At 40.3% G+C, this 24,327-nt stretch overlaps 1 protein-coding gene across 2 annotated transcripts in view; it reads right to left on the reverse strand.

Moving 5' to 3' along the window:
- Positions 1–24,327, reverse strand: part of LOC145402103 (E3 ubiquitin-protein ligase TRIM23-like) — a 75,317-nt gene that overhangs the window by 19,151 nt on the left and 31,839 nt on the right. For both annotated transcript variants that reach the window (XM_080274221.1, XM_080274220.1), the window contains exons 6-8: positions 12,009–12,117; positions 5,139–5,371; positions 3,397–3,570 (exon numbers count right to left, since the gene is read on the reverse strand). In XM_080274221.1, coding sequence (XP_080130347.1) covers positions 3,397–3,570; positions 5,139–5,371; positions 12,009–12,117 — 516 coding nt within the window. The remainder of the gene's footprint in view (positions 1–3,396; positions 3,571–5,138; positions 5,372–12,008; positions 12,118–24,327) is intronic.

Below are 24,327 nucleotides of genomic sequence, written 5' to 3' on the forward strand. Positions count from 1 at the left end.
GAACAGGCTATCCTGATTGCATCACTGACAGATAAATCATGTGTTTACATTTGGGCTGTTCAAGGGAAAACGCTTTGAAAATACAAAGAAATTTCTAAATAAATGTTAGAAAATGCAAGAGAATAAAATAAAGGAGCTCAGCCATCAGAACAGTAACAAAAACGACATAAAGAGGGGTCGTTGAAAACGCTATCCCAATCGCATCATCGATCGCATTCCCGATCAAGAGAATTCCCTGTCAAAACAACGATGATTCTCTGTCACAACATTTCATTCCTTAGATGATTCTGCATCATTCATACACTGTCATTATGCATAACAGATGTTTAATCATCCCGGGACCGTCTGATGGTGGAACTGTATACAGTGCTGCTGCTTCTTCTCTACCGAGTTTGAATACGAGTTGGAGATCACATTCTCCAGTGACCTTGACTGGCTACAAGTGAGATGGGCACTGATTTAAGGCTTAGGTTAGCTTCTTTTACAGCTGTTAGGCCATTTAGACTGACTTTAATCTCTTTGGGGGACTCATTTGGGTGGGTTTCGGACTTGGTTGCGGGGAAACCCAAGACTCAAAAAAGGCATCCCTATACTTTACATGTTAAATCTACCCCAAGATACAATACCCCACCTTGCGATGGGTTTTTACTAAACCAAATGCATCATTAAACTGGGGTAGGCCTGTACTTAATGAACAATAATGTCAACTGTACAATAATGAGTGATGTTGCTTAGGAATATTTTTAAATGGTTTAGTTTATTTTATAAGAACTTAATCTCAGCATGCCAAATCATGCTGAATAAAGTGTTTATGTATGGAAACTATGCCTATTAAATGTCCTCATATTTTAAGCACAATGCTTGATGCCATAATTAGGCTTACCTTGCATTTTTCAACGAAATGAATTTTGTTATCCACATTCAAGAAAGATGTTAACCTCTAAAGTACTATGACTGACGATCGTCAGTTTGCAAGTTTGCCAAATAGAGTCCTATGACTAATGATCGTAGAAGGTCTGTCAAAAACTGCTGAGCACTAAACCAGCCCCTTTTATGACGTAAACGGTTCCTTGCCAACCAGAACTATGGGATGTGGTGGTGGTGGGAAGGAAGATCCCACCTTTTCACTAGTCTGTGGGGACCCCCCCATGCCCCAGCCACTTCACCTCCCTCTGGCTGATTGAATACAGCCTGCTCTGTCCCCTCCCACCCAAACTACACATCTATACCACATCTACATCACACGAAGGGATGTCTCATGCCCCCTCTCCTCCACCCCCCCTTTTATATCGAATGACACAGCAATTTCCCTGCTATGATTGTTTTGTGTTTGTTTCCTCCCACCATAATATTCCCCACACCACCTCCCCCACATTGGGAGCGTGTCTCACCCACCCATCACCCCAACCAGAGACCCCCCACCCCACCTCAACCTTCCTCCCTCCCTATGCTTTGTCCCGAATATGACTTAGTAATTTCCTTGTCATGATCAGTCTGTGTCTATCTACTCTCACCATTTTTTTTTTTTTAACTCTTGCTGACCCCTGCACCTAGTTTCACCAACAGAAACATATTTTACATTGCTTTCATTGATTCCGGTGAGGTTCTTTAGCGGAAATTAGTTTTTTGCCAAATTTTCCCAGTTTGGATTTTTTTTCTCTCTCTCATGCTGACTCCTACAACTGGTTTCATCAACAGAAACATATTTTACATTGAATTACCCCTGTAATTGATTTTGGAAGGTTCTCTGGCAAAAATTAGGTTTCTGCCGGTGTTTACCTGTTTTCTCTCTTACTGTGAGGGGGACTTTTATAATCTTTGATGGGCACTTTTGCGGTAACCATTAGGCCTAGGGGACTGAAATTGGCATTTTCAGGTGTGTAACTTCAAGCTCTTCAAATCTGTAAGAAAAAATTTTACCTTGGTAAAAGCCAAAAAATCGACCCTGAAGTGCAACTGGGGTGGAACATAGCTTCAGAAAAATGTGGTCTTCAGGGGTTAATAATGATTTAATGGAGAAAAAGTACCTTATACAAAAGGTAGCAACAAAATACTGTACATTATACAGATAAGCAAACTCTAGACTCTACTCAGTGGTTGGTGGTGGTGACTGTCATCCACTTACTTGATGTAGTGCTGCCTACTTCTTCCTTCACCTTTATCATTCTTTTTCTGTGTCTGCCCCCTCTCCTCATATTTCTCCCAGCTTTCCTGTCACTTATTACTTTTCTTTTCTTTTCAGGTGGCTTTACATTGAGTAACAAGCCTATGGTTTCCTGTACGCCTGGAAACCATTTACAATGCTGGATGGTAACCACATAACCAAACATATGTGTTCCCTGTGTGTTAACAAGACGGTTGGTAGAGGGTTTGTGCCCCTTCCCATAAAAAACTGACTCAAAATCAAACGGCCACCCCTTACAGAGTTATGGCATCTGACTATAGATAAATAGAAAGAGAGAACCCTTTCAAAGTTTAAAACTTTCTACAGTATGAACCTCCCATGGAATCTGTATTTTAGAGGTCAACCAGAGCAGTATTTCAGTGAACAGAGGAACAAGTTAATGACTGAGACTAATACAGGATTTCATACTGTGAGAAATATTAAACAGATAGAAGCTCTGACTGGGGATTAAGATGGATAGCAAAGAATTATAGGGTAGATTTAGAAAATATTGTGGAAGCTGAATAGATAGAAGAAGAATAGGCTGAGGATTATGACAAGCAAGGTAGATTTTGAGTGAAAAAGACTGGAAGCTAAGTGGACAGATATGAATAATGGTGTAAATGAAGGTAATGGAGATTGATACAGGTGGAGGTTCTACCTAAATGACAAACCTAACAGCAGAAATTTAGAAGACTCAGTAGAATAGGAAGGTACAGGAAAAGGATTCAAAAGGATGAGGGATGTGGATATAATTTATTGAGAAAAGGATGGTAAAGAGAGTGAAAAAGTGTATGAAACGGATAAAGCTTGATGAGAGATCTGGATAACGTAGACTAATAAGCAATCCACTCACTGCTGAGACAGAGTAAAATACGGTAACTTTAAATGACTAGTAAATGAGTACTAAATTGTATATCAATCTAGAAGAAACTGTACAGAAAGGATGGTCTTGGACAGGGGATGGAAATACTGCACTACAGAGTGAGTACAGTAATAAGAAAGAGGATAACAAAGAAAGCATAGTTATCACAACAAAGAAAGGAGCCCCTGTAGGGATTATTTATGGTTTTCCCCTCTGGAGACATGGAGGCACTGTTATTTTGGGCAATTTGAAAGAAATTGATTAAGTGTACAGTGCCTGTAGCATTACAGTAGAACAGAAAAAATGCATATGTGTGCCTGTGTACATCCATGTGTACATATGTTTGCATGAATGCATGCATGTTTACCTTAGTAAATGTGATGGGTATGGCTGGGTCTGGTACAAGGGCAGTGAGGTGCGCCAGCTGTTGTTCCTGTGTGGTGAGTGCTGCCAGACGGGCACAAAGCTCCCGACCTGCCCCAACCACACGACCATCATCTTGTTGTACTGCCCTCTCTCCGTCCACCACGACTGCCACCATCTGCAATGGTGATGCTTGCTGTTAATGAATATTATGCATATTCTCTACATAATGCTGTTTAACACCATTTTGTTCTCAGCAGCTAATTAACCCCTTCAACCAAATGATGTTTGTCAGTGTAGTTTATTTGGCTTATGGAGGAGCTCTTGGACTGAAATGACTGACTGGAGATACTTGCAAAATCTTTCACATGAAGTGTCTCCTACGCCGAATAATATAATATGGAGACAGCAGAAAGAAAATGGCAGGTTTTAGAATAAAAACCTCCATTTCCTGGCATGACAGGCTTAGTGACTAGTTAGCTAAGTATCATATCCAAGCTTAAGTGAGGTTTCCCTATTATCTCATTGATCCAGCAGGAATGAAAAACACTCCAAGGTTCAAAATACTATTTTAGCATGAAAAACTCCCCAAACAAATCTCTACCCATAATTACATCCTTGAACTATCAAATACGCTGAAACACAATGCAATGATGATTTGTTATTGTTCTCAGGGCACAACACAACTGATGCTTCTTTGTTGCTTACTCTGTTTTGATTTACTTTTGGTGCTGTTTTCACTTCAGCTGTCACATTGTATTTTCACTTAATTTCTCCATTACTCACTGAAAAGTTGCTACAAAGTGAGAATGAATATTTCTATACTTCTGTCTCCTCAACCACATGTCAGAAACAGTTGCATTTCTTACAGAACAGATACTTCTTTTTGTCTGTCTTCTAATTGTCCACCATAAATCCTTGATCCATTTCTTTGTCAATCATTTAAATCTTCTGTTTATCTCTTTATCAACTTATCCAATAATGCACCTTTAGTCGTAACTCTATTAATCTCTTCAACCTTCAATCTAGCTTCCCATTCTTCTACCCATCTCTTTTTTCATTTTAAATCTTCATTCTTTTCCAAGCTCTTTCCTCATTTTTCTCTTCCTTTTTTCTTCAATATATACTCTCATCTTAAATGTTGGGACCAACTGCCTAGCCCCGGGCTCCTACGCTCCTCATGGGGCAATGTAGAATTGGATGGTGGATGGATCCTTCACCCTTCTACCCACCTCTTCTTTTTTCTATCCATCCCTTCATGGTTTTCTCTCTCCCTTTCTCCTTCAGTTTATCCTTCATCTGTTTATCTGTCTATCCTTTTGTTCTTCTCTCTTCATTCTTTCATCTCCCCTTTCATCATTCTGTTCATCCCTTCACCATTCTAACTCTCCTTACATAAACTTCCTTCACACCCACAGGGTAGCTATGAAGGTACAATGTTCATGTCCTCTTCCTGCCAACACATGAAACACAGCTGCTTCCTCGTGTGTGTGTGTGTGTGTGTGTGTGTGTGTGTGTGTGTGTGTGTGTGTGTGTGTGTGTGTGTGTTTCCTCCTAGTTCTCTTGTTCCCAGAGTACTCTATCAAACACTTCATCCTTCTATGGACCCTTCCCTCTTCCTATCCATCTCTTCATTCTTCATTCTTCAACATACCCCTTCATTATTACTTCTCTCCTTTCTTCCTGCAATCATTTTTCATCTTTTCACAGTTTTATTTCTTCTATGCACTCTTATCACATCTGTACCTGTGACAGCAGTGTGGTCATGTCCTCCTGCTGCTGTCGTATGGAACATAGTCGCTCCCTAATGTGTGCATCCAATGCAGTCATGGCCTGAGCCTCCTGCCGATTCAGCTGCTCCCGGAGTTGACTGAAGTACTGTCTTACCCGACCCCGTGCCTCCTCACCTGTCCCTCTGCTCTCTGGCTCCCCTGGTCCCCCGTCCCCACCTGAACCTTCGATCATCCGTGCAACACATTCTGCAGTTGGAGAATGTAAGCAAAAGTCTGATTTTTCCAAAGTAAAGCAAGTCCTCATTATAATTCACCCTTACAACATTATGTCTGCTATTAAGTCCACATTTCATTACAGGCGATAGCCTATTAAAGGCTTAAGGCTACACACAATATAAAGCTGATTTGCCAGTTTCCACAAATTTGCAGTAGCTAACAGTTGCAGGGGAAAAAAATGTGATATACTGAAACACACCTTGCCTTATAACAAGAACTACTTGTACAGTATTATTTACTTGTATTAAAAGAAACTGATCATTTACTTATTTAATTATTTACATTTTACTGTTTTTGCTTAAGTAATTAGGTAATTATTGCTGCTGAACAGTCCTGGTCTGTCTGATTAAGCAGACCCATCAACAGCAGGCAAGCAACTGTCCATGCATGGCTATCCTGTGCAGTGAACTGATGTTCTTGTGGTGAACAGCATCTCACCAAAGCAAGTTACTGAGAAGAGTGGTTCCTGGATGGATGCCACATTTGTGTCTCTCCAACCAGTTAACAGGGGCACGATAGCAGGGTCCACATTACCCTGTTATCTGGTTATATGGTTACTACCCAGCATTGTAACTAGTTCTCTGGGTTATGAGAAACCATTAGTACTGTCATTCAATATAGTCACATGAAGTGGAAAGAAGAGTAATGAAATGTGATAGGAAGGATGGAAGTAATAGGAAGAGAGGAGGGCAGACACAGAAAAAAAATAAAAAAAAAAATAAATATGAAGGAAGAAGGCAGTACTACATTATGCGAAATGGAGGTGTCACCAGCTATCACCAATATGACTAAGTATACTGTATCTCAATATCTATATCTGACTGCCTATAAATGTTCAAGCTTAATTTGCACTCATTTTATCTAATACAATCAAATGTTCTCAATACTCCAATAAATTCTGAGATATTTCTCCATTATAATCATCATCATCTGGACCTCCCTTCCCACCCTAAGGCAGGGTGAGGAGTAGCAATATTTTTCCATGTTAAAAAATTGCAACTTCAACCCATTTTTCTCTTAAAACCTCTACCTGCAACAAATTAATCACAAGTAAAATGGAGAAGCTTCATAGTAGGTAGGGGGCACTCAACATCCATTCTCTCTCTCTCTCTCCACTCGATGACGTGGAAAATGGAATCCTGTAACGCAGGAAACCATTTCCTGCACTGAATGGTAACCATGTAACTAAATGACACTTGGTGGTCTAGTGGGTAAAAGTAATCCAACTGGACGAAGCCTGTAAGGTTTTCCATTTTCGAGGTGGTTGGGGTTTGCTGCTCACATAATGCCATTCAGGGGCAAGTGAGGCAGATCACCCTTTCCTTAAATGTTGAGACTGAGTGACTAGCCTAGTTCCAGGTCTCTACACTCATGTTTATATTAAACAAAATGGGATTGGCTGATCATATGACCTCAAACCTCTGCATCACAACATGCAATATCCAGAAAATGAATGAGGAGAGTGGATGTGAACACAACTGTATATAGGTGGTGTGAGCTGGTGATGGGGCAGCCTCATGGAAACTGACTGAATGACATGGAGACAATTTGTTTGTGGCCACTCCCTTGAGATTAAGCACATACCTACTGACTGAAAGGTAGATAAATGTTTGGTGGGCAATAAATGCACCAAAAGTCATTAGCATATAACTCGTAGTTAAAATCAAAAACATCTGAATCACTCTGTCAATTTAAAATTGCATAAAACCATGCAAAAGCTGTAATAAATCTTGCTAAATCAAACTTTCTTCAAAATCAAGCATCAAAACTACTTAACAACCCTACTGAGAAAATTCTGGTCAACTCTCAATTCTTTCAATAATAACTTTAACAATTCATCATCCATTCCCCCACTAAAATCTTCAGATGGCAACATTACAAATGACCCATATGGGATAGCAAGTATCTTTGCCAGTACGTTTGCTGGAAATTCTACCTTACAGGAGGTCAGCCAGAACGTCCCAGTACTAGAACATGACTCCCGAAATTGTTCCACTTAAAATACAGACAAGATGTGTAAAATCCATCCTAGACAATTTACCAACCAACAAAGCTCTGGCCCAGATGGAATTCCTCCAATTGTTTTGAAAAAGTGTTCCCCAGAACTTGCCTCTGTTCTAGCTAAATTATTCAGACTATGCATACGTACTTCTTCATTCCCTAATTCATGGAAAGAAGCCAATATCCACCCAATTCCAAAGAAAGGAAGTTCCTCTGACCCCTCTGATTACAGACCAACAGCTGTCACATGTTCTCTTGGTAAAGTATTTGAAATTTTAATTAATAAGCACATAGTTAAACACCTTGAATCCAACAACTTAATTAGTGATAGACAATATGGTTTTCACCAAGAAAGATCCATCACTGACATACTCAATCTCCTGACTCATACCATCCATCAATCAACTGACCTACATGGAGAAACCCACAGAGTAGCCCTTGATATTTCTAAAGCCTTCGACAGAGTATGGCACTGTTCCCTGCTGTCTAAACTCTCTTGCTATGGACTGATGTCCTTTGTTCCTCTGCTTTTCTCATATCTCAGTGACAGAAATATAAGAGTAAAGTAGATGATGTTTATTCCAATCTCCACTTTATTAACACCGGTGTGCCACAGGGATCAGTTCTGGCGCCAACCCTGATCCTGGTTCTTATTAATGATCTCTAATGTGTCACCCACAATCCCATCCATTCAAATGCAGATGACTCAACACTTCACAGTTCATTCACACTCAAACACCCATTTACAGAGTCTAATATCTCTAACTCTCAACTCAGTACAGCCATCTCCATAAATCAAGACTTATCTACGATCAATGAATGGGGATCTCATTTAATGCTAGTAAAACCAAATATATACAATTTACTATAGTCGCAACAGCAAGAGGTGGCAGAGAAGCACCTCCCTCAGGGAGGAGTGAGGAAAAGGCTCTCCTTCTCTCGTCCCTGATTGGTCTACGGTGATGGGCAGAATGGGGAGGTGTGAGAGTGCTTATATTTCCCTCATAGTACCGTCACCAAATTGATCGCCAAGGTTCGAAGCTTTATTTATTGCTACAGCAGTTAATACGTGTACACAGACTATTACCTATGGTATATCACAGTACATACAGGTGTGCATGTTGATATTCTAGAATATGAAAGTCCAGCCAAAAACATTTAAGGAGTAAAACATTAGAAGGGATAGGATAATACTCACCATGAGCCAAAATCAGAGAAGGAGAGAGAGAGAGAGAGAGAGAGCAGAATACAGAAAAAGAAACACGTGTGCTTTGAGGGAGTGGTAATGACAAGATCAGGTCCACCGGGACATACTTGTCACTCCTAAGCCCCTTTCTTCTCTCCCCTACCCCGTCGCTCCGGAGGGCGTACATGCATGCATTCAGACATATATTGATACATACAGTATATACATGCATCATATATATATATATATATACTGTATATATATATATATATATATATATATATATATATATACAGTTGAACCTCTTTGGTCTGGACCCCTTTAATCCGGATTTCTGTTAATTCGGACAAAATTTAAAAATAATAAGCTCCAAAAATATGTTGAAAGTAATTCTAAAGTCATTTTCAGTATCGGCGCGGAAAGCGATCATCATTCGTTTAGTCTCGGATCACGCTACGTCACAACATGGGCGCCTGTTTAAACACACACTAGCATTCATTCCATCAACTAGTTCACCAACCATTTATATTTTTACGCTGTATTTCAAAAGTTAATCCTCCTTACCAGGCCCCTTAATGCAAGTGTAGCTTCTGCAATGAATAAAGGTGTTAAAAGGAGGAATTTGCTTACACAAAAATGGGTCAGAATATTCTGCAGTGTTTAGTGATTACCATAGGTTATTTTTTGTACTTAAATGTGCCTTACTTGTACATCAAACATTAGCTTCTTGCCCATATGGGCATTATCAATATGCCAAAGATGACAACGTATTTTTTGCCTACATAGGTTTTATTTTTATTCCAAATATTACAGTTAATTAATTAATTAATTTTTTTGCCTACATGGGCCTTAGTCACTTACTACAATTTAAAATGTAGGCTAGTTTCTTGTCATGGCCTTACCTGTAAATTATGCCTTACCTGTAAATTATGCAACACAAAACTATTGTACATGATTAGTTTGGTTATTTTAGTATCCTTTCATCTTTTGCAGTTACGTAGGGTTGACATATGCCATATATGTTAATAATTAACAAACATACCATATGTAGATAGTGTTTTGTACGAACTGGAGATTACCCTGATGGTCCGGACAATCTGCTAATTCGGACAACCCTTCCCCCCATATAGTCGGAATGAGAGAGGTTCTACTGTGTATATATATATATATATATATATATATATATATATATATACAGTACAGAGAGAGAGAGAGAGAGAGAATAAACTGGCTTAAACCAACACGAACAGGAGCATCGCTCACTGTGAAAACATTGTTGACCTGTGTCAAGATTTTTTTTTTTTTTTTTTTGATCGATTGAACGCAGGTATGCTAAGTTTATATTTTAGAATAAAGCATTAGAAAGGCCATACAATATAATCCCAAGCTAAAAGCAGTGCATTCTGTCAGACAAGCAGACAAAGCAGCTGGAAGGTGAGGTGAAGAGTCATGATGCAAAATACAGAGGAAACAAAGACAAACATTCTCTGAGGTTCACACTGCGTTCACGTCCCTGGGGATTGTCATGGAGGGCTGAAGGGAATCACAGGTCGCAAGATCCACCTGTCCATACTTGCCACTCCTTAACCCTTTCTTCCCTATGTTGCCCTTGCTCTCTCTCTCTCTCTCTCAACACACCACAACAAAATGTAAGCAAAAACGTATATACATATATATATATACAGTATATACGTGGAGGGATTGCATATACCGGTAATGACTTTATTGACGTGGAACAAAGTGTACAAGTCCTGGAGTATGATAGTGAGAGAGGGGCGCACGCACACACACAACACACACACACACACACACACACACACACACACACACACACACACACACACACACACACACACACACACACCAGAATATATTGTCCCTTGAGAATTAGCCTCCCTCCTCAGGTCACACACACTCTTGGCTGCATTTCATTTTAACTTCCTTCTTCTTTATGTATTATGAAACTTATCTCTACATCAAATCCTTTATCAATACCCCTCTTATGTTTCCTTTTTTCGCTCGCTCGCTCGCTCGCTCGAGAGAGACAGACAGACAGACAGAGATGGGTTGAAGGGGGGAGGCTGGTGCAGTACATTTAAGGTTATTAAATACGGCAATGAATTACGGATGACTTAATGAGCCTTACAATGGGATACTGACTGCATACGTACAGCATGATAAATACAGTATTTTCCTTTGTATTTCAAGACCATGAAAAAAGAGATTATAAAATATAATGAAAACACATCACAACGAAATGTTAGAAAAAACGTACATACATACATACATACATAGAGAGAGAGAGAGAGAGAGACAGAGACAGAGAGAGAGTAGCGCCCGGCAGGTGAAGATGTCTTTCCAGATTAGATGGTACACCTGTACTGGTCATCAAATGGACTCCTAACCTCACTCACGCACCTCCCACCCCACCATCCACCAATCACAGACATTCCAGTGGGAAGAGAGTGGAATGAGCTTCTCCGCAACCTCTCGCTGTCGCGACTATAATAGACAGTTATTGCCAGATTTGTATATTACCTTCAGTGCTACTAATATTCCCATCTCCAAAAGTACCGAAATTCTCGGTGTCTCAACAGTGCCCTCAGCTGGACCTCTCATGTCAGATCACTTGCTAAAACCACCTCAAAGAAATTTGGATTATTGTACAGAGCCCGTAACTTCTTCACTGATGAGCAGTTAGCTATAAGTTATAAGAGTCATGTGCACTCTCAGCTTGAATATTGCTCACCCTTGTGGAATGGATGTGGAGAGGTTGCATTAAAACAACTAGACGAAATTCAGAACAAAGCTGCTGGAATTATTAATAACCCTGATATTATACATAAACTACCTCCCCTACAAGTAAGAATGTTGCCACCCTTGCATTATTTTACAGATACTTTTATGACAAATGCTCACACGAAGTTGCGTCCATTGTGCCACCTCTCCATGCCTTCCCTAGTGCTACATGGACATCTGGTAGCACTCAAGACTGGAATGTCACTCAGCCATATTGCAGAACATCCGCCTAACAGAATTCTTTTATTCCCCAAACTGTATCTCTCTGGAACTCACTTCCTGAGTTGTTTCCCCCCAAACTTCAACCTACAGCTGTTCAAGTCCAACTGTTACAGACATTTTATGAATGGAGGATGCCAGTAGTCTGGTGTATGGATTATTTTTGTTATTCATATGTTTTTCCTTCCTCTGTTATTAAATATATATATATATATATATATATATATATATATATATATATATATATATATATGGCAGGCATTCATTTTCTCTTTACTATACAGTACTGTCTCCCTGTCAGAACACCACCACCTTGAACACCCCAATTAGCCCTTGGATCATAATACCCTCATCTTACCCTGACACAAGATTCCAGAATACGTCTGTGGAATGAAGACTGACCTAGCTTGTGTGCAGAGTCAGTAAGGTCCTGGGCCACTCTCTTAATATGCTGGAGTGCTGTCGTTACTGTCACTCGTACACGCTCTGCCTCTTGCTCCAACAGCATGTGCTGCAAGGTGTGGGTAATATTAATCATTACCATAGCATCAGTAGTACAGCATGGTAATAAAAGCAGGTTAAGTGGCCACATGCATACAGAATTAGCTATGGTTAACTGTTAAATAATTAAAGCTGCTCCATTCAATTGACACCTCCCATTTTCCTAAAAATTCCCCAAGCCTGTGATTAAGAACTCATCACACAGTTGTTGCTGCTTAACCCATCGAGTGTCTGGATGAGCAGATCTGCCAAATACAAGTAAGCAACTGCTTCTGTGGGGTTGTCTTATATGTACGGTACATTACCCCGTACATACACTGTGTAGTGATTCAGAACCCCCTTGTAGTACACAGCACATCATCAGGGCTGGATGAGGATCACTCCCATTCAGTAGTACAGTATACCTAAATGACCATGGAACCCCTCTCTTCCTCTGTAGTTTATTACAAATTAATGGAAAGAAGTGACTGTATTAACACTGGTCAACATTTCAATAAAACACATCATTACCATAACTCACTGACAAAACAATAAAATGCTAGAATATTACCCCTTTCACTACAGCTGGTATATCAGGGTCTTATATTCAGGCTAACACCTAAAATATTTTGTTCAACTTAAGAGAAATCCTGGCAACTAACCCACTGCATGCCAGCTATTTTTAGTCCTCTGGGTCACCCCAGTGCTGGCCATTTATCGACCTTTTTTTTTCGGCTAAAATGATAGATTTTGATGTGGAAACAATGAATATCGCCATTAAAATGCTCACTGAGGCTCGAAAATGAGTTTTATTGAGTCCTGCATACTCGTGTACAGGTATAGCCACTCTCTCACGCTCACCACGTACATGAGAAAGCCGTTTTCTATGTAAAGTATACTCAGGTATTTATGCTGGGAAGGTATAGCAATGTTCAGTACACTTTTCTGATTACTTATTACTTCAGCATCTATCACAATTTGTATGTCTTTCTCACTGTGAATCCACTATCTTATACTTACTTGAAGATAGGTATAACCTGACTTCATTACGTACAGTCCTGGCACTTACAAGAAGGTATTTACAACTTGACTTCACTATATAGTCCTTACACTTACAAGAAAATATTTACAACTTACACGTACTGTACATGAAAATATTTACAAAATGCCTTCACTATGTACAGCACTGGGTGAGGCACACAGGTAGAGTGAGGCAGAGCGAACGTGAGGGGGGGAGCAAGTGAATGTATGGCCTTGACAGCCTGGGGGATGGCAGAGGAACAGTTACCTTACATGCCTGCCAATTTTTACCCGCGAATCTTGAAAAATGCAGTCACAGTGAAGTTTTTTATTTTAGACTGTTTTAAAACGGCACTGGCACTGGCCGCGGCATTATGTCAGACCGTTTTAAAACGGCACTGGCACACGGCGGGTTAAAAGCTTCAAAAAATTTTTTTTGAATAATCCCACTCAGCTACTGGTACACATATGAATCTTATCAGAGCTACAACCAGATGATCCTGTTCACCCAAGAGAAATCCAGTTGGTCAAAGGGTTACAGAAACAGAGAAAAGCACAAAACAAAATGCCCCAGACACTACACATTTATGGATGCAATATGCTTGTATAGTTTTATTCACAGATGGTACTCCTCATCGTGCCCTACGGTGGCAAAGGAAGTCTGGATGGTGATGATAATGATGTTCATGATGATGATGATGGTGGTATTTGGGTTTTGTAACCTGCAGGAAGGGAAGGAGGGAGTTTCACGAATTCGCGCGAGCGAATTCAAATAAATTCGTGACATTGTACTGTAATCAGAAAACCACGAACTCTAGTGGAATTCCCACTGGGTATCACTCAGTTCAACCGTCCTCATATTCACTTTGATCGGGATGGTTTTCAGAACATTTGTCACTGTTTCACAAGTGACCATTCTTATCCACGACATTAGTGCTTTCACCAAGTGATTTATTGTCAGCCTCTATCGTTCACCTTCTTTCCGTTGACCGTTGAACTTAGGCCACGCCTACTTCCTGCGAATACGGCCAGCTCGTACCTCCCTTCCGAATTTGAAGTTAGTCAGCTTTGAGTCGCCTCGAGAATAGGACCGTTTGTGCCCAGCATAGAGCAGCGCCTCCGTTGTACAGCGAGATCCTGAATCTCCACCTAGACAGTGAATTGGTGAAGCAGGCTTACAGCGAACAGCAGAGTTTTGATGTTCATCACAGACGCCCACACCATCGTTTCGGCTCCCCTTCACTGACCAGTATTTCTGTTTGTTTTTCTTGGCTTAAGTTTAATTAGCTTTTGAATGAGCAAGTAAGTGTATTCTCCTTGTTATTCTGAATTCATTTTTGAGATTCATATAACGTAAATTTATTTCATTGTAATCAATAAATTTACAGTTCTTTTCTTTGAGCTTAGTGTAATTAGACTCGTGTTTTATTTCTCCACATTAAGCTTATTTTAGTTCCTGCTCCTAGTTTGCACAAACTCTTTACATTATCCTTAACTGGTACTTAGGCCAGTTCTTTTGTATCAAATTTAAATCCACTGTGCCAGCCAGGATTTAAGCACCGGCAAGAACCTGTTTATTATTATTAGCATTAGTTATTGATTGTCAGGGGTGGAGTCACTTTCTCGAGAGGCTAACGGTACTACAAACAGCACTCGTGAGTAATTAGTCTCTGCTGTGTACTGTTGAGAAAGTTTATAAATTCTCATCTTTAGAGAATTGACAAAGTAAGCCGGCATAAACTAAAACTTACTGCTTGGTTTTCACAAGTCAATTCCTTGTCTCTATTTTCAAGAAACATCCAGCATTGTTAATTCATAATTTCACATCTGCCTGTGACAATGAACATACAGAGTGGCCTCACTTACAACATGTATTTCCTTAGCACTAATTGCCTTTAGTATGGCAGACACTCATAATACTGGTTATATATATTGTTCAGAAGCGAGATTTGCCAGTTAAGTTGCTAAGATCTTTCTTCATGTTTCCTGATATTTATGGTAGCTAGTTCCGGTATGAGTCAGAGTTGCCAGTTAGCCTGCTGTTTGTGAGCGGTTATTTCGTAAGATGTACATTAATTTTTGTGCTCTTTTTCTTTATAATGTTTTAAGTGACTGCTTGTTAAATTATGTAATTCAGGTTCATATGGTAAATGATTTAGAGTGTTATGTAATTTAGGAAAACTCTGACATGTTTTGATGTCTCCTGGTGGGTAACTGTTGTTAGGAGCTGTTATGCAAGACCAGCACATTCCAGAATTGTGGAGAAGTAGATGGTTCTCGAACAATGCAAGCTTATATAAGGATGGATAAGAGACTAGAATAAGTTTTGTTGGTTTTCAGTTCAGTTTGGGGGAAGTTCAGTCAGTTTTGGTCCAGTTTGAGTGTAGTGTTGTTATAAAGTTTGTGAAGTGTTGCTGGCAAGCATTAAGTGCAATTACTGTCACTGAAGATTATTTTCAGTACTTGTGAAAAACTGCAAAGTGTTGTTAAACATTAAGTGTAATTGCAATCAGTAAAGTGTGTATAGCTCCAGTGCCTGTGAGAGTAGTAAAGAGAAGCTGGAAAGCCTTAAGTGGAATTATTTGGAAAATAAAGACAGTGAACTTTAAGTAGCATGTGTTTATTTATAACGCCTCAGCTGATCTTGTGTACTGTACACCTTAAGGCTGACCATAGGAAGAACAACTCACTAGGCAATGTCCTTCCTGTACTGAACTACTGCTGTTGGAGTTTGTGGCAGTGTGAGGTGAGGACATAACAATATACAGTGGGCTCACACAGTACGTGAGAGATTGGGTGGTCCTGGTCCTCGTGCAGTGTGAAATCACTCACTGAGAATACATAACCTTATGGGAAAAATAACATATGGGCAGTACCCCCTCATACCTGGACATTTTTTGGCCCTTAAAGACATAATTAAGGTCAAATTTTTCAGACATTATACTACAGATATAGCAACAATAACAAAATTATGGGCAGTCACCTTAACAACAGTAGACAACAGGCCTGATGGACTTGAATAACAGGGGTTCCGAGGCACGGCAACACACTTAGAGTCCCCCCACCACCACCAGGGCCGCACCACGCTTTTTTAACGGTTGCCAATGTTGTATTATTCCTGGCTTGGACGAAGAAATTTACGGCCCGTCGAATATTACATTTCTTCCAGGATGCAGCAACAGTCATTATGGTGAGGGTTGCAGGTATGCCAGGTGAAGCAGGTGAGTCAGGTGGGGCTGTGGTGGTGGAGGGGGAGGCGGCTGGTGAGTCAAGTGGGGCAGTGGAGGAGGAGGGGATGGCGGCAGGCGAGTCAGGGGAGGTGGTGAGGGGAGGATCCTCCCTCTCCTCCTCGCTACTGCTCACATCTTTGGCAATTTCCTTCATCTCTTCTGGCTTGTTTTTTTCATTCGTCATCTTGTTATGGACGTATTGGCAGTATAACAACTTGGTATTCACAAAATAACTATCATTATTATAGAAACTAGTTATCTATTCTAACTAACTGTTATTGCCGAAAACGTTTTTGTCGAAGCTGTTACTGGCGAGATCTTACTGTGGACCCCTCTTAAGCACCTTCCCCACAAGCCTCTAGGTCACTATTGTGACGTTGTGTGGGGGTGGGGGTCGCATACTCATGGAAAATGGCGTTTTTGAGTCACTCCTTGCCTCTACCTCGCATTTTGTGAGGTAAACTTGCACAATCAAGCTTGCTGGTTATCATATTTGGTCACTCATGCACAATGAGATTCGTGCACTCTTTTGGTCACTCGTGCACAATGCGATTCGCGCACTCTGAGCTCGCACAGTAGGCGAGCCCACTGTGTGTATATATATATATATATATATATATACTGTATATACAGTATATATATGTATGTATATCTATCTATCTATCTATTGCCAGATGCCTCAATCCCGTTTGGGGTGGCCACAAACAAATCGCCTCCAAGTCACCCAGTCCCCCGCCATCTCACTGCCCTGCTCCCAACTCACACCCCCCTCTCTCATATACCTCTCCATCCCATCCCTCCATCTCATCCTCGGCCTCCCCCTCCCTCTTCCCTCCTCCACCTCACTCACATACACTCTCTTCATCAGTCTTTCACCCTCCATCCTCTCCACATAGCCAAACCACCTCAGTGTGTTCCTCATAACGCTTCCTATCACATCCACATCCACACCACAACGCTCCTTTATATCCTCATTCGTCAGCCTGTCTCTCCATGTGACTCCACAGGCTCCTCTTAAATAACTCATTTCCACTGCTCTCACTCTTGATTTGTGTCCTTCCAACAACATCCAAGCTTCACTTCCGTACGTTAGAGTTGGTATCACAATACTGTCATGTAGTAACTTTTTCACTTCCATGCTCACTTCCGTTTCTTATCACTGCTTTCAAAGAACCAGCAACCTTTCTTCCCTGCTGTACCTTATCATGCACTTCACCCTTCAAACCTCCATCCTTACTCATCACACTACGCAAGTACTTAAACGTACTCACATTCTCCAATTCCTCACTATCCAACCTCACTGTACATTCACTGACTTCACCTCTCTCAAAGACCATCACTTTACTCTTCCCTACATTCACCTTTAGATTCCATTTCTTACACACTCTCCCAAACTCATCCATCAAGCCTTGCAGCTCCCCTTTGTCTTCACTCAACAACACAGTATCATCTGCAAACAACATATATATATATATATATATATATATATATATATATATATATAAGGTTTAGTACAGAAACCTTACATTAGTAGGGTTTGCTTACAAGGATGTGTATGAAATCTGAGGAGTTTTGGTGAGGGGTCTGTTATTCTGTGAAAATGAGAGGTGCAAAAGTCAATGACAACATGCACTGGCTGGGAGAGGTGATGTTACAGAGTGTCAGAGACATCAGTCTCCACGTGCTCGTCGGCATGCTAACGAGAAAACACTGTGCTCCACAGTGCCAGTGTGTGTGTGTGTGTGTGTGTGTGTGTGTGTGTGTGTGTGTGTGTGTGTGTGTGTGTGTGTTTTAATACCTGCACTTATTCATCATGCCAAACTGCAATTTTGTGTGATTGCCTACCATTATTTACAATATTCTAGGGGGTCTTGCGCTTTAAATCAGTCTCATCAAAGCTAAATAATTTTCACAACAAGGTTCAATATTTGTTCAGCACAGAATTAGTCCAGTATGGTGGTGATGTCTCATCTAATTACAGTTCTGAACTGGACAAGAGACCACTGTACACACACACACACACACACACACACACACACACACACACACAAAATATGACCATGCAGTTTTACTGTATATTGTAATTTCAGGATGGCATATGATATAATCAGCAATAATGAAAATTACAAAATGAGGCTAAATTATAAAAAGGGTAACTATAATGACCTAAAGAAATGTTTTATAGAAACAGATTGGGAAAAGGAGCTCAGAGGACAAGATACAAATGTTATATACAAAAAATTCTGTGATTTTAGCAAAACAGAAGTCCAAAATTATTTCTCACAGCACAAAGAAACAGAAATACGGATAAATAAATGGTTTATTTGCGAATGTAAAAAAGCAAAAGAGAAGAGATTTGCTGTGGATTAGATACAGACAACATAATAGTGAAAAAGCATATTACAGACATCACAGTAGCATATGTCCCCCCTAAGAAAAGGGCATGGAATGTGACTGAATACCAAACTTTGTCAGACATGGTGAAATACCTACAGAGCTGTAAAGTGAATGAGAAAAGCAACAATATAATCCTGGTGGGTGACTTTAATTGTAAAGAGGTGAACTAGGAGGAGTGGGCCTCAGGAAATAGTGAAGATTCGTGGAGCATTACATAGTACAGTTAAATATAGCAATGAATATGTGGTAGGTGGGGGCGCTCACCATCCACTCACTCGACGTAGTGCTGCTCTCGGGTGTCTGCCCTTTCCTCTCCATCCTTCTTTCCTTCCATTCTCTTCTGTCTTTCTTTCCTTCATTCTTTCCTTGTCCTTCTGCCTATGGGTGACTTTACACTCCCACTTCTGTCTTTCTTTCCTTCATTCTTTCCACTTCCTTCAGCCTGTGGGTGACTCTACTGTACACTGAGTGACAAGTCAAATGGTTTCCTGTGCACCAGGAAACCATTTACTACGCTGGGTGGTAACCATATAACCAAATTTGGGCGCCTGGTGGTTTAGTGGGTAATTATTGCACTCCAATCGGATTGAGTCGGTGAAGGTTTATATCCAAGGGATGGTTGGGGTTGATTGCTCATGTAATGCCACTCAGGGATAGGTGAGGCTGGTCATTCTCATTTTAAATGTCGGGACCAACTGCCTAGCCCCGCGCTCCTACGCTCCTCACGGGGCAATGTAGGATTGGATGATGGATGGATGAATAATGTAATGACCCAGTGGATCAAAGAAGAGACAAGATTTAGAGGTAATGACACACCAGCAAGAATAGATTTACTGCTAACCAAAGAATCTGATGTAATTGAATCTCTGAAATATCTGTGTCCTGAAGGAAAAAGTGATCACGTAGTAACTGAGTTCCAAATGGCAGAAGAATGTGGCGCCAAGAGATGAGCTATACAGGGATGGAAGATACAATTTTGGGAATGTAAACTTTATAGGACTGAGGAAATTTCTTGAAGAAGTCGATTACCAAAAAATCAGAGAAACAAGAGAGACACAAAAAAAAGGGATACCCAGTATCTTTCTAGGCTTTTACAACTCGGATGTGGAAAAATATGTGCCAAGAGTAAGTGGGAGAGAGAACTGGAAAAAGGGCTGGTTCAACAGAAGGTATGTGATAGCAAAAGGAGAAATGGATGTAGCATGGAACAAATGGAGAAAGAGGTAACAACAGAACAAAGAATGAATACAAAAGAACTAGAAATGAATATACAAGAATCCAAAGAGAGAAAGAAAGAAACTCTGAGATACTATATAATTGACAAATGTAAGGAGGAACCTAAATTGTTTTAGAGGTTTGTCAATGGCAAAATTCAAACACAAAGAAGGAATCAATACATTGAAAGTAGAAGGTCTACAAAGATGCGGTACTGGAAGCTGAAAGCTCAGTCCAGGTTTCGGTATATCCAGGTCATGACAATGGTTCAGTGGTACGGCAATACATAAAATTATCCATACGATAGTTCCAGTTTAAACAGCAAGCATCTGGTTGCTAGCAAGTGAGCCACAGGTAAACGAGCACGAGTCTACCCCCATTCACGCCTCTTGCTCACAACTCGATTGCAAGGCTGATGGGGCGGAATTTGGTGAGGTGACTGACAACCTAACCTAACCTAAACTAGCTTAACTACCTAATAATTAAACCTACCCTAACCTTGGCTCCAGATGGGAAATTGGGAAACGAACTCCACCTTTAAGTATGGTGAGTAAGTTCCTTCCATTATGCCGGAAACAATCGTAGGTACAGCTTATGGAACATGATGATGATAAGAGGGAGGAAATCTTTCAGCAAGAGAAGGTAATTTACCACCCTAAAAATTGTCAGAAAACAAGCTACAGGAATATGAACTGAATTGTTAAGGTCTTTGGACTGTATGCTTAGATGAAAATTTGTGGGTTTCACAATTTTCGGGGACGAAATGGAACAAAAATGTTTGCTAATCCGAACAAAATTACCCTTTTGTCCCACGTGTTCTCGTAAGTTAGCATTCAGTCCCATATTTTTCATTCAATATCGTGATTCCCAACACATTTCAGACAAACTATCCATACAGTTATTTCTCCTCCTTAAGTGTACATTTACTGCTCATTCTTTTGTTCATTCTTATGTGTATGAGAGTACTGATAAAAACAATAATGTATTCCATTAACCCCTTCACAGCTGCAGGCCTTGAACAACGCTTTACTGTACCAGTGTCAGTGACACTGAGTTAGGGTGAGCTATGAGAAACTGTGAACAATTATGGGAAGGGAACAAAGGTCACTGGTCACGTTCACATGATCCTACTCTATCATCCCAAGCAGTCAGATGGTCACTTCATCCCAGATGTTTTCGCCCATATGTTTACATGCTAATGTAACATGCATCCTAATTTAATAATTCTTTCATGAATCATAGCAAATCACAGGATGGGTTTAGGGAAGGGGAAGAAAAAGCCAGGTGCATCAGACAAGTCTTTTCACATCTGTAAGAAAAAGACACTGATTTTAGAACTTTGAAAAAATGGTCCAGAGGTCAGCCAAGGGAGCACGCAAATTTCTGAACTCACAGGAATTGAGGAGGCTAAACATATGCTTTACTTTACGCAGTAGAAGCACAAGAGGATGGAGAAAAGACAGAATATAGGAGGGAAGTAGAGAAGCGATTAGGTAAATATGGAATGGAGAAGATGGGGGACATGGAAAGTGTGTGCAAGATATTCACTGAAGAAATTTGTACAGCATGTGAGGTGGTGTTCGGGGAGAAGAGAAGACGAAAAAGGGTGCAAGGAACAGCATGGTGGAATGAAAAGGTGAGAGAGGCTGTGTTACAAAAGAAGAGAGCATACAGTGCGTGGATGAGAAACAGGAGCGTGGAAGATGTAGAGAGAAGGAAGAGACAGTTATATGTAGAGAGGAAGAGAGGTGAAAAGATTAGTAAGAGAGAGTAAGAAGAGTGTGGATGAGGAATTAGGAAGGAACTTGAGTGTAAAGTGGAGGGAATGTAAGAAAATGTTCTGGAAATAGGTAATGAGAGTTAGTCAGGGTGCCAAAGAAGTTAGTTGGGGAGTGAAAGATAAAAATGGAAGATTACTAGGGGAGACAGGAGAAAAAGAGACAAGATGGAGAGAACACTTTTAGGAATTGTTGAACATAGAGAATGAAAGTAATGCAAGTATAAGTCGCTGGGTAATGGCTGGGAGAAGGAGGGATGTGAGAAGAGAGGAAGAAATCAGTAGGATGGAAGTTGTGGAAGCAATGAAGAAAGTTAAGATGGGGAAAGCCCCAGGAACTGATGGTGTGTGTGGTGAAACACTGAAGCATGAGGGAGAGGTAGTAGCAGAATGGATATGGAAGATGTGCAGATTGGCCTGGGATGAAGGTAGAGATCCGGAGATTGGAAGTCAGGTATAATTATTCCTCTGCATGAAGGGAGAGGGGAAAGATAAGTGTGTGGTAATCATAGGGGCATTTGTCTTCTTAGTGTAATAGAAAAGTATATGGTAGGATACTTATTGACAGAGTTATGGAAATAACAGAGGAATTAGTTGGAGAAGAACAGGGAGGTTTTAGGAAGGGAAAAGGTTGCATAAATCAGATATTCATTCTCAGATCTTTAGTGGAAAACTTTCTAGAGAAGGGAAAAAAGTTGTATGCGGCCTTCATGGATCTGGAGAAAGCATATGACATGGTGGATAGACAAGGATTGTGGAAAGTGTTAAGAATATACGGAGTCTGTATAGTATCGCGGTTTCTTTCTTGTGTCCGAATGTTGTATGGGCATGTGATCTTAGGGTGCTGAGTCTTGGTGTTAATTTATTGTTAACGTCTCTGATGTGTTGTTTAAATGACACTGATGTATTGTATGACACACCAAAGATTTTGGGAGTGTGTGTGTGTGGTAGGTAGTTGTTGTTTATGGTGAGGTGTGGAATGTGACTATGTTCTGCTGTCCAGTTTGTGAGAAGGGTCTCTGTAGATTTGGCTGAGGCTATATTGAGTCTGTTTGTGGTGAACCATTCGTTTAACCCTTACACTGCGGGCATGTTTCCCAATGTTTTGCGTGTCCCGCGGGGTTATTCGGGCTCCGACAGACTCTCGAAAAATATTTGCCAAAAATCAGTTATTAGTCCTAGAATATTAAAATTACATATGCATATGGCACATACCTTCAGCTTTCTCCTGGGATGTTTGTTGAGCCTTCGTCGATTACCGTAGGACTTGTGGAGACCTCTGAAGTTGGGTAATGAAGTTTCCACTTTACACTTCCCAACAACCCATAATATGATTACCACACCCAGATATTAACACTATAAACACTACTCTATGATTATCAAGTAGTTTGGGATCCATACTCCAAAAAAAACCCACTGTGAAAGCAATGAAAATTACGAGCGCGTATGACCTTCCCACTTGTGCTAGTTTGCTGTTCGTATTTTGTCATTTATTATTCATAAAACCCCTCACACTTTGTATTTCTATTACTATATAACACTTACATATATCTACAGTTTTTATCCATAAGTTTCCTTCAGTAGTATTAGTTTATTGTCACTGTAGGGATTCGATTTCTTTCAGTAAAATGCGTAGCATTCACTTTCTCATCCTGTATACTAGCATTGAGAGTGAATGTCACTTTCACCTTCACTCTCATAACTCATAGTATTCATACATGCTAGAGTGAAACTTTCACTTTCATTCCTCCTAGGGTATATACTCGTATTCTTATAATACTACTCATTTACATTTCTATTTACGTTCTCTATTTTATTTACGTTATTTACATTTCTATTTTATTTACACTGTGTTATGCACTGTCACTTGAAGTAACTTATAAAACTATTTTCCACTGTTCACGTAAAATTACATTCATTACTTTCACTTGCTGCTTACACATTATTTACAATTCCACTTGCACTGTTTTACTCAATAGAAAGATCGTAGTCACTCTTTTATCAATTGTCAGCCCTTTACCTCTTTCCACACGAGGTTTAGTAGGGGGTAAAGGTCACAGGGCCCTTTGCATGGGGGTGAAAAGTGGCTGAAGTTAGCAGGAGCAAACAGACATACCTTCACATTGGAAGATGACAGTGAACTGATAAGGGTGGGCCGGGGTGGTGGCCTACCTAGGGAAATGCATTACTGCCAACATCAACCTCTTGACAGAAGCTAATATATAACAGTGAAATGATTGGCAGGAAATCTAGACAATACATTATAAATTAGGTAGTTCCAGGTGAATGTAAATATCACTTAGGCTTCTCCCTTCCCTCCTTATATGTATATTTATTACGAAAATAGATTATACGGCATATTTCAAGGCGAAATAAACAGCGAAAATTAGCGAACGAGTGCACGTGAGGTGTTGTCAGGTGATAATTAGCCAATTCTAGGTGTATGGCACTCTCACTTACCTTATTTCTTTCTTGTATATATTATTTGGTATAAGAATAGGGCACAGGGCTTATTTCAATGGATGAAATCAGTGAAAAATTCCAGGGATGATTTACTTAGCGTAGCACGGCCGGGCAGGCGAGAGGATAGGTAATGGAGGAG

This window comes from Coenobita brevimanus, chromosome 57, assembly GCF_032717465.1.
Source record: "Coenobita brevimanus isolate Jiangsu-jjx chromosome 57, ASM3271746v2, whole genome shotgun sequence".
In the NCBI taxonomy this organism is placed as follows: Eukaryota; Metazoa; Arthropoda; class Malacostraca; order Decapoda; family Coenobitidae; genus Coenobita; species Coenobita brevimanus.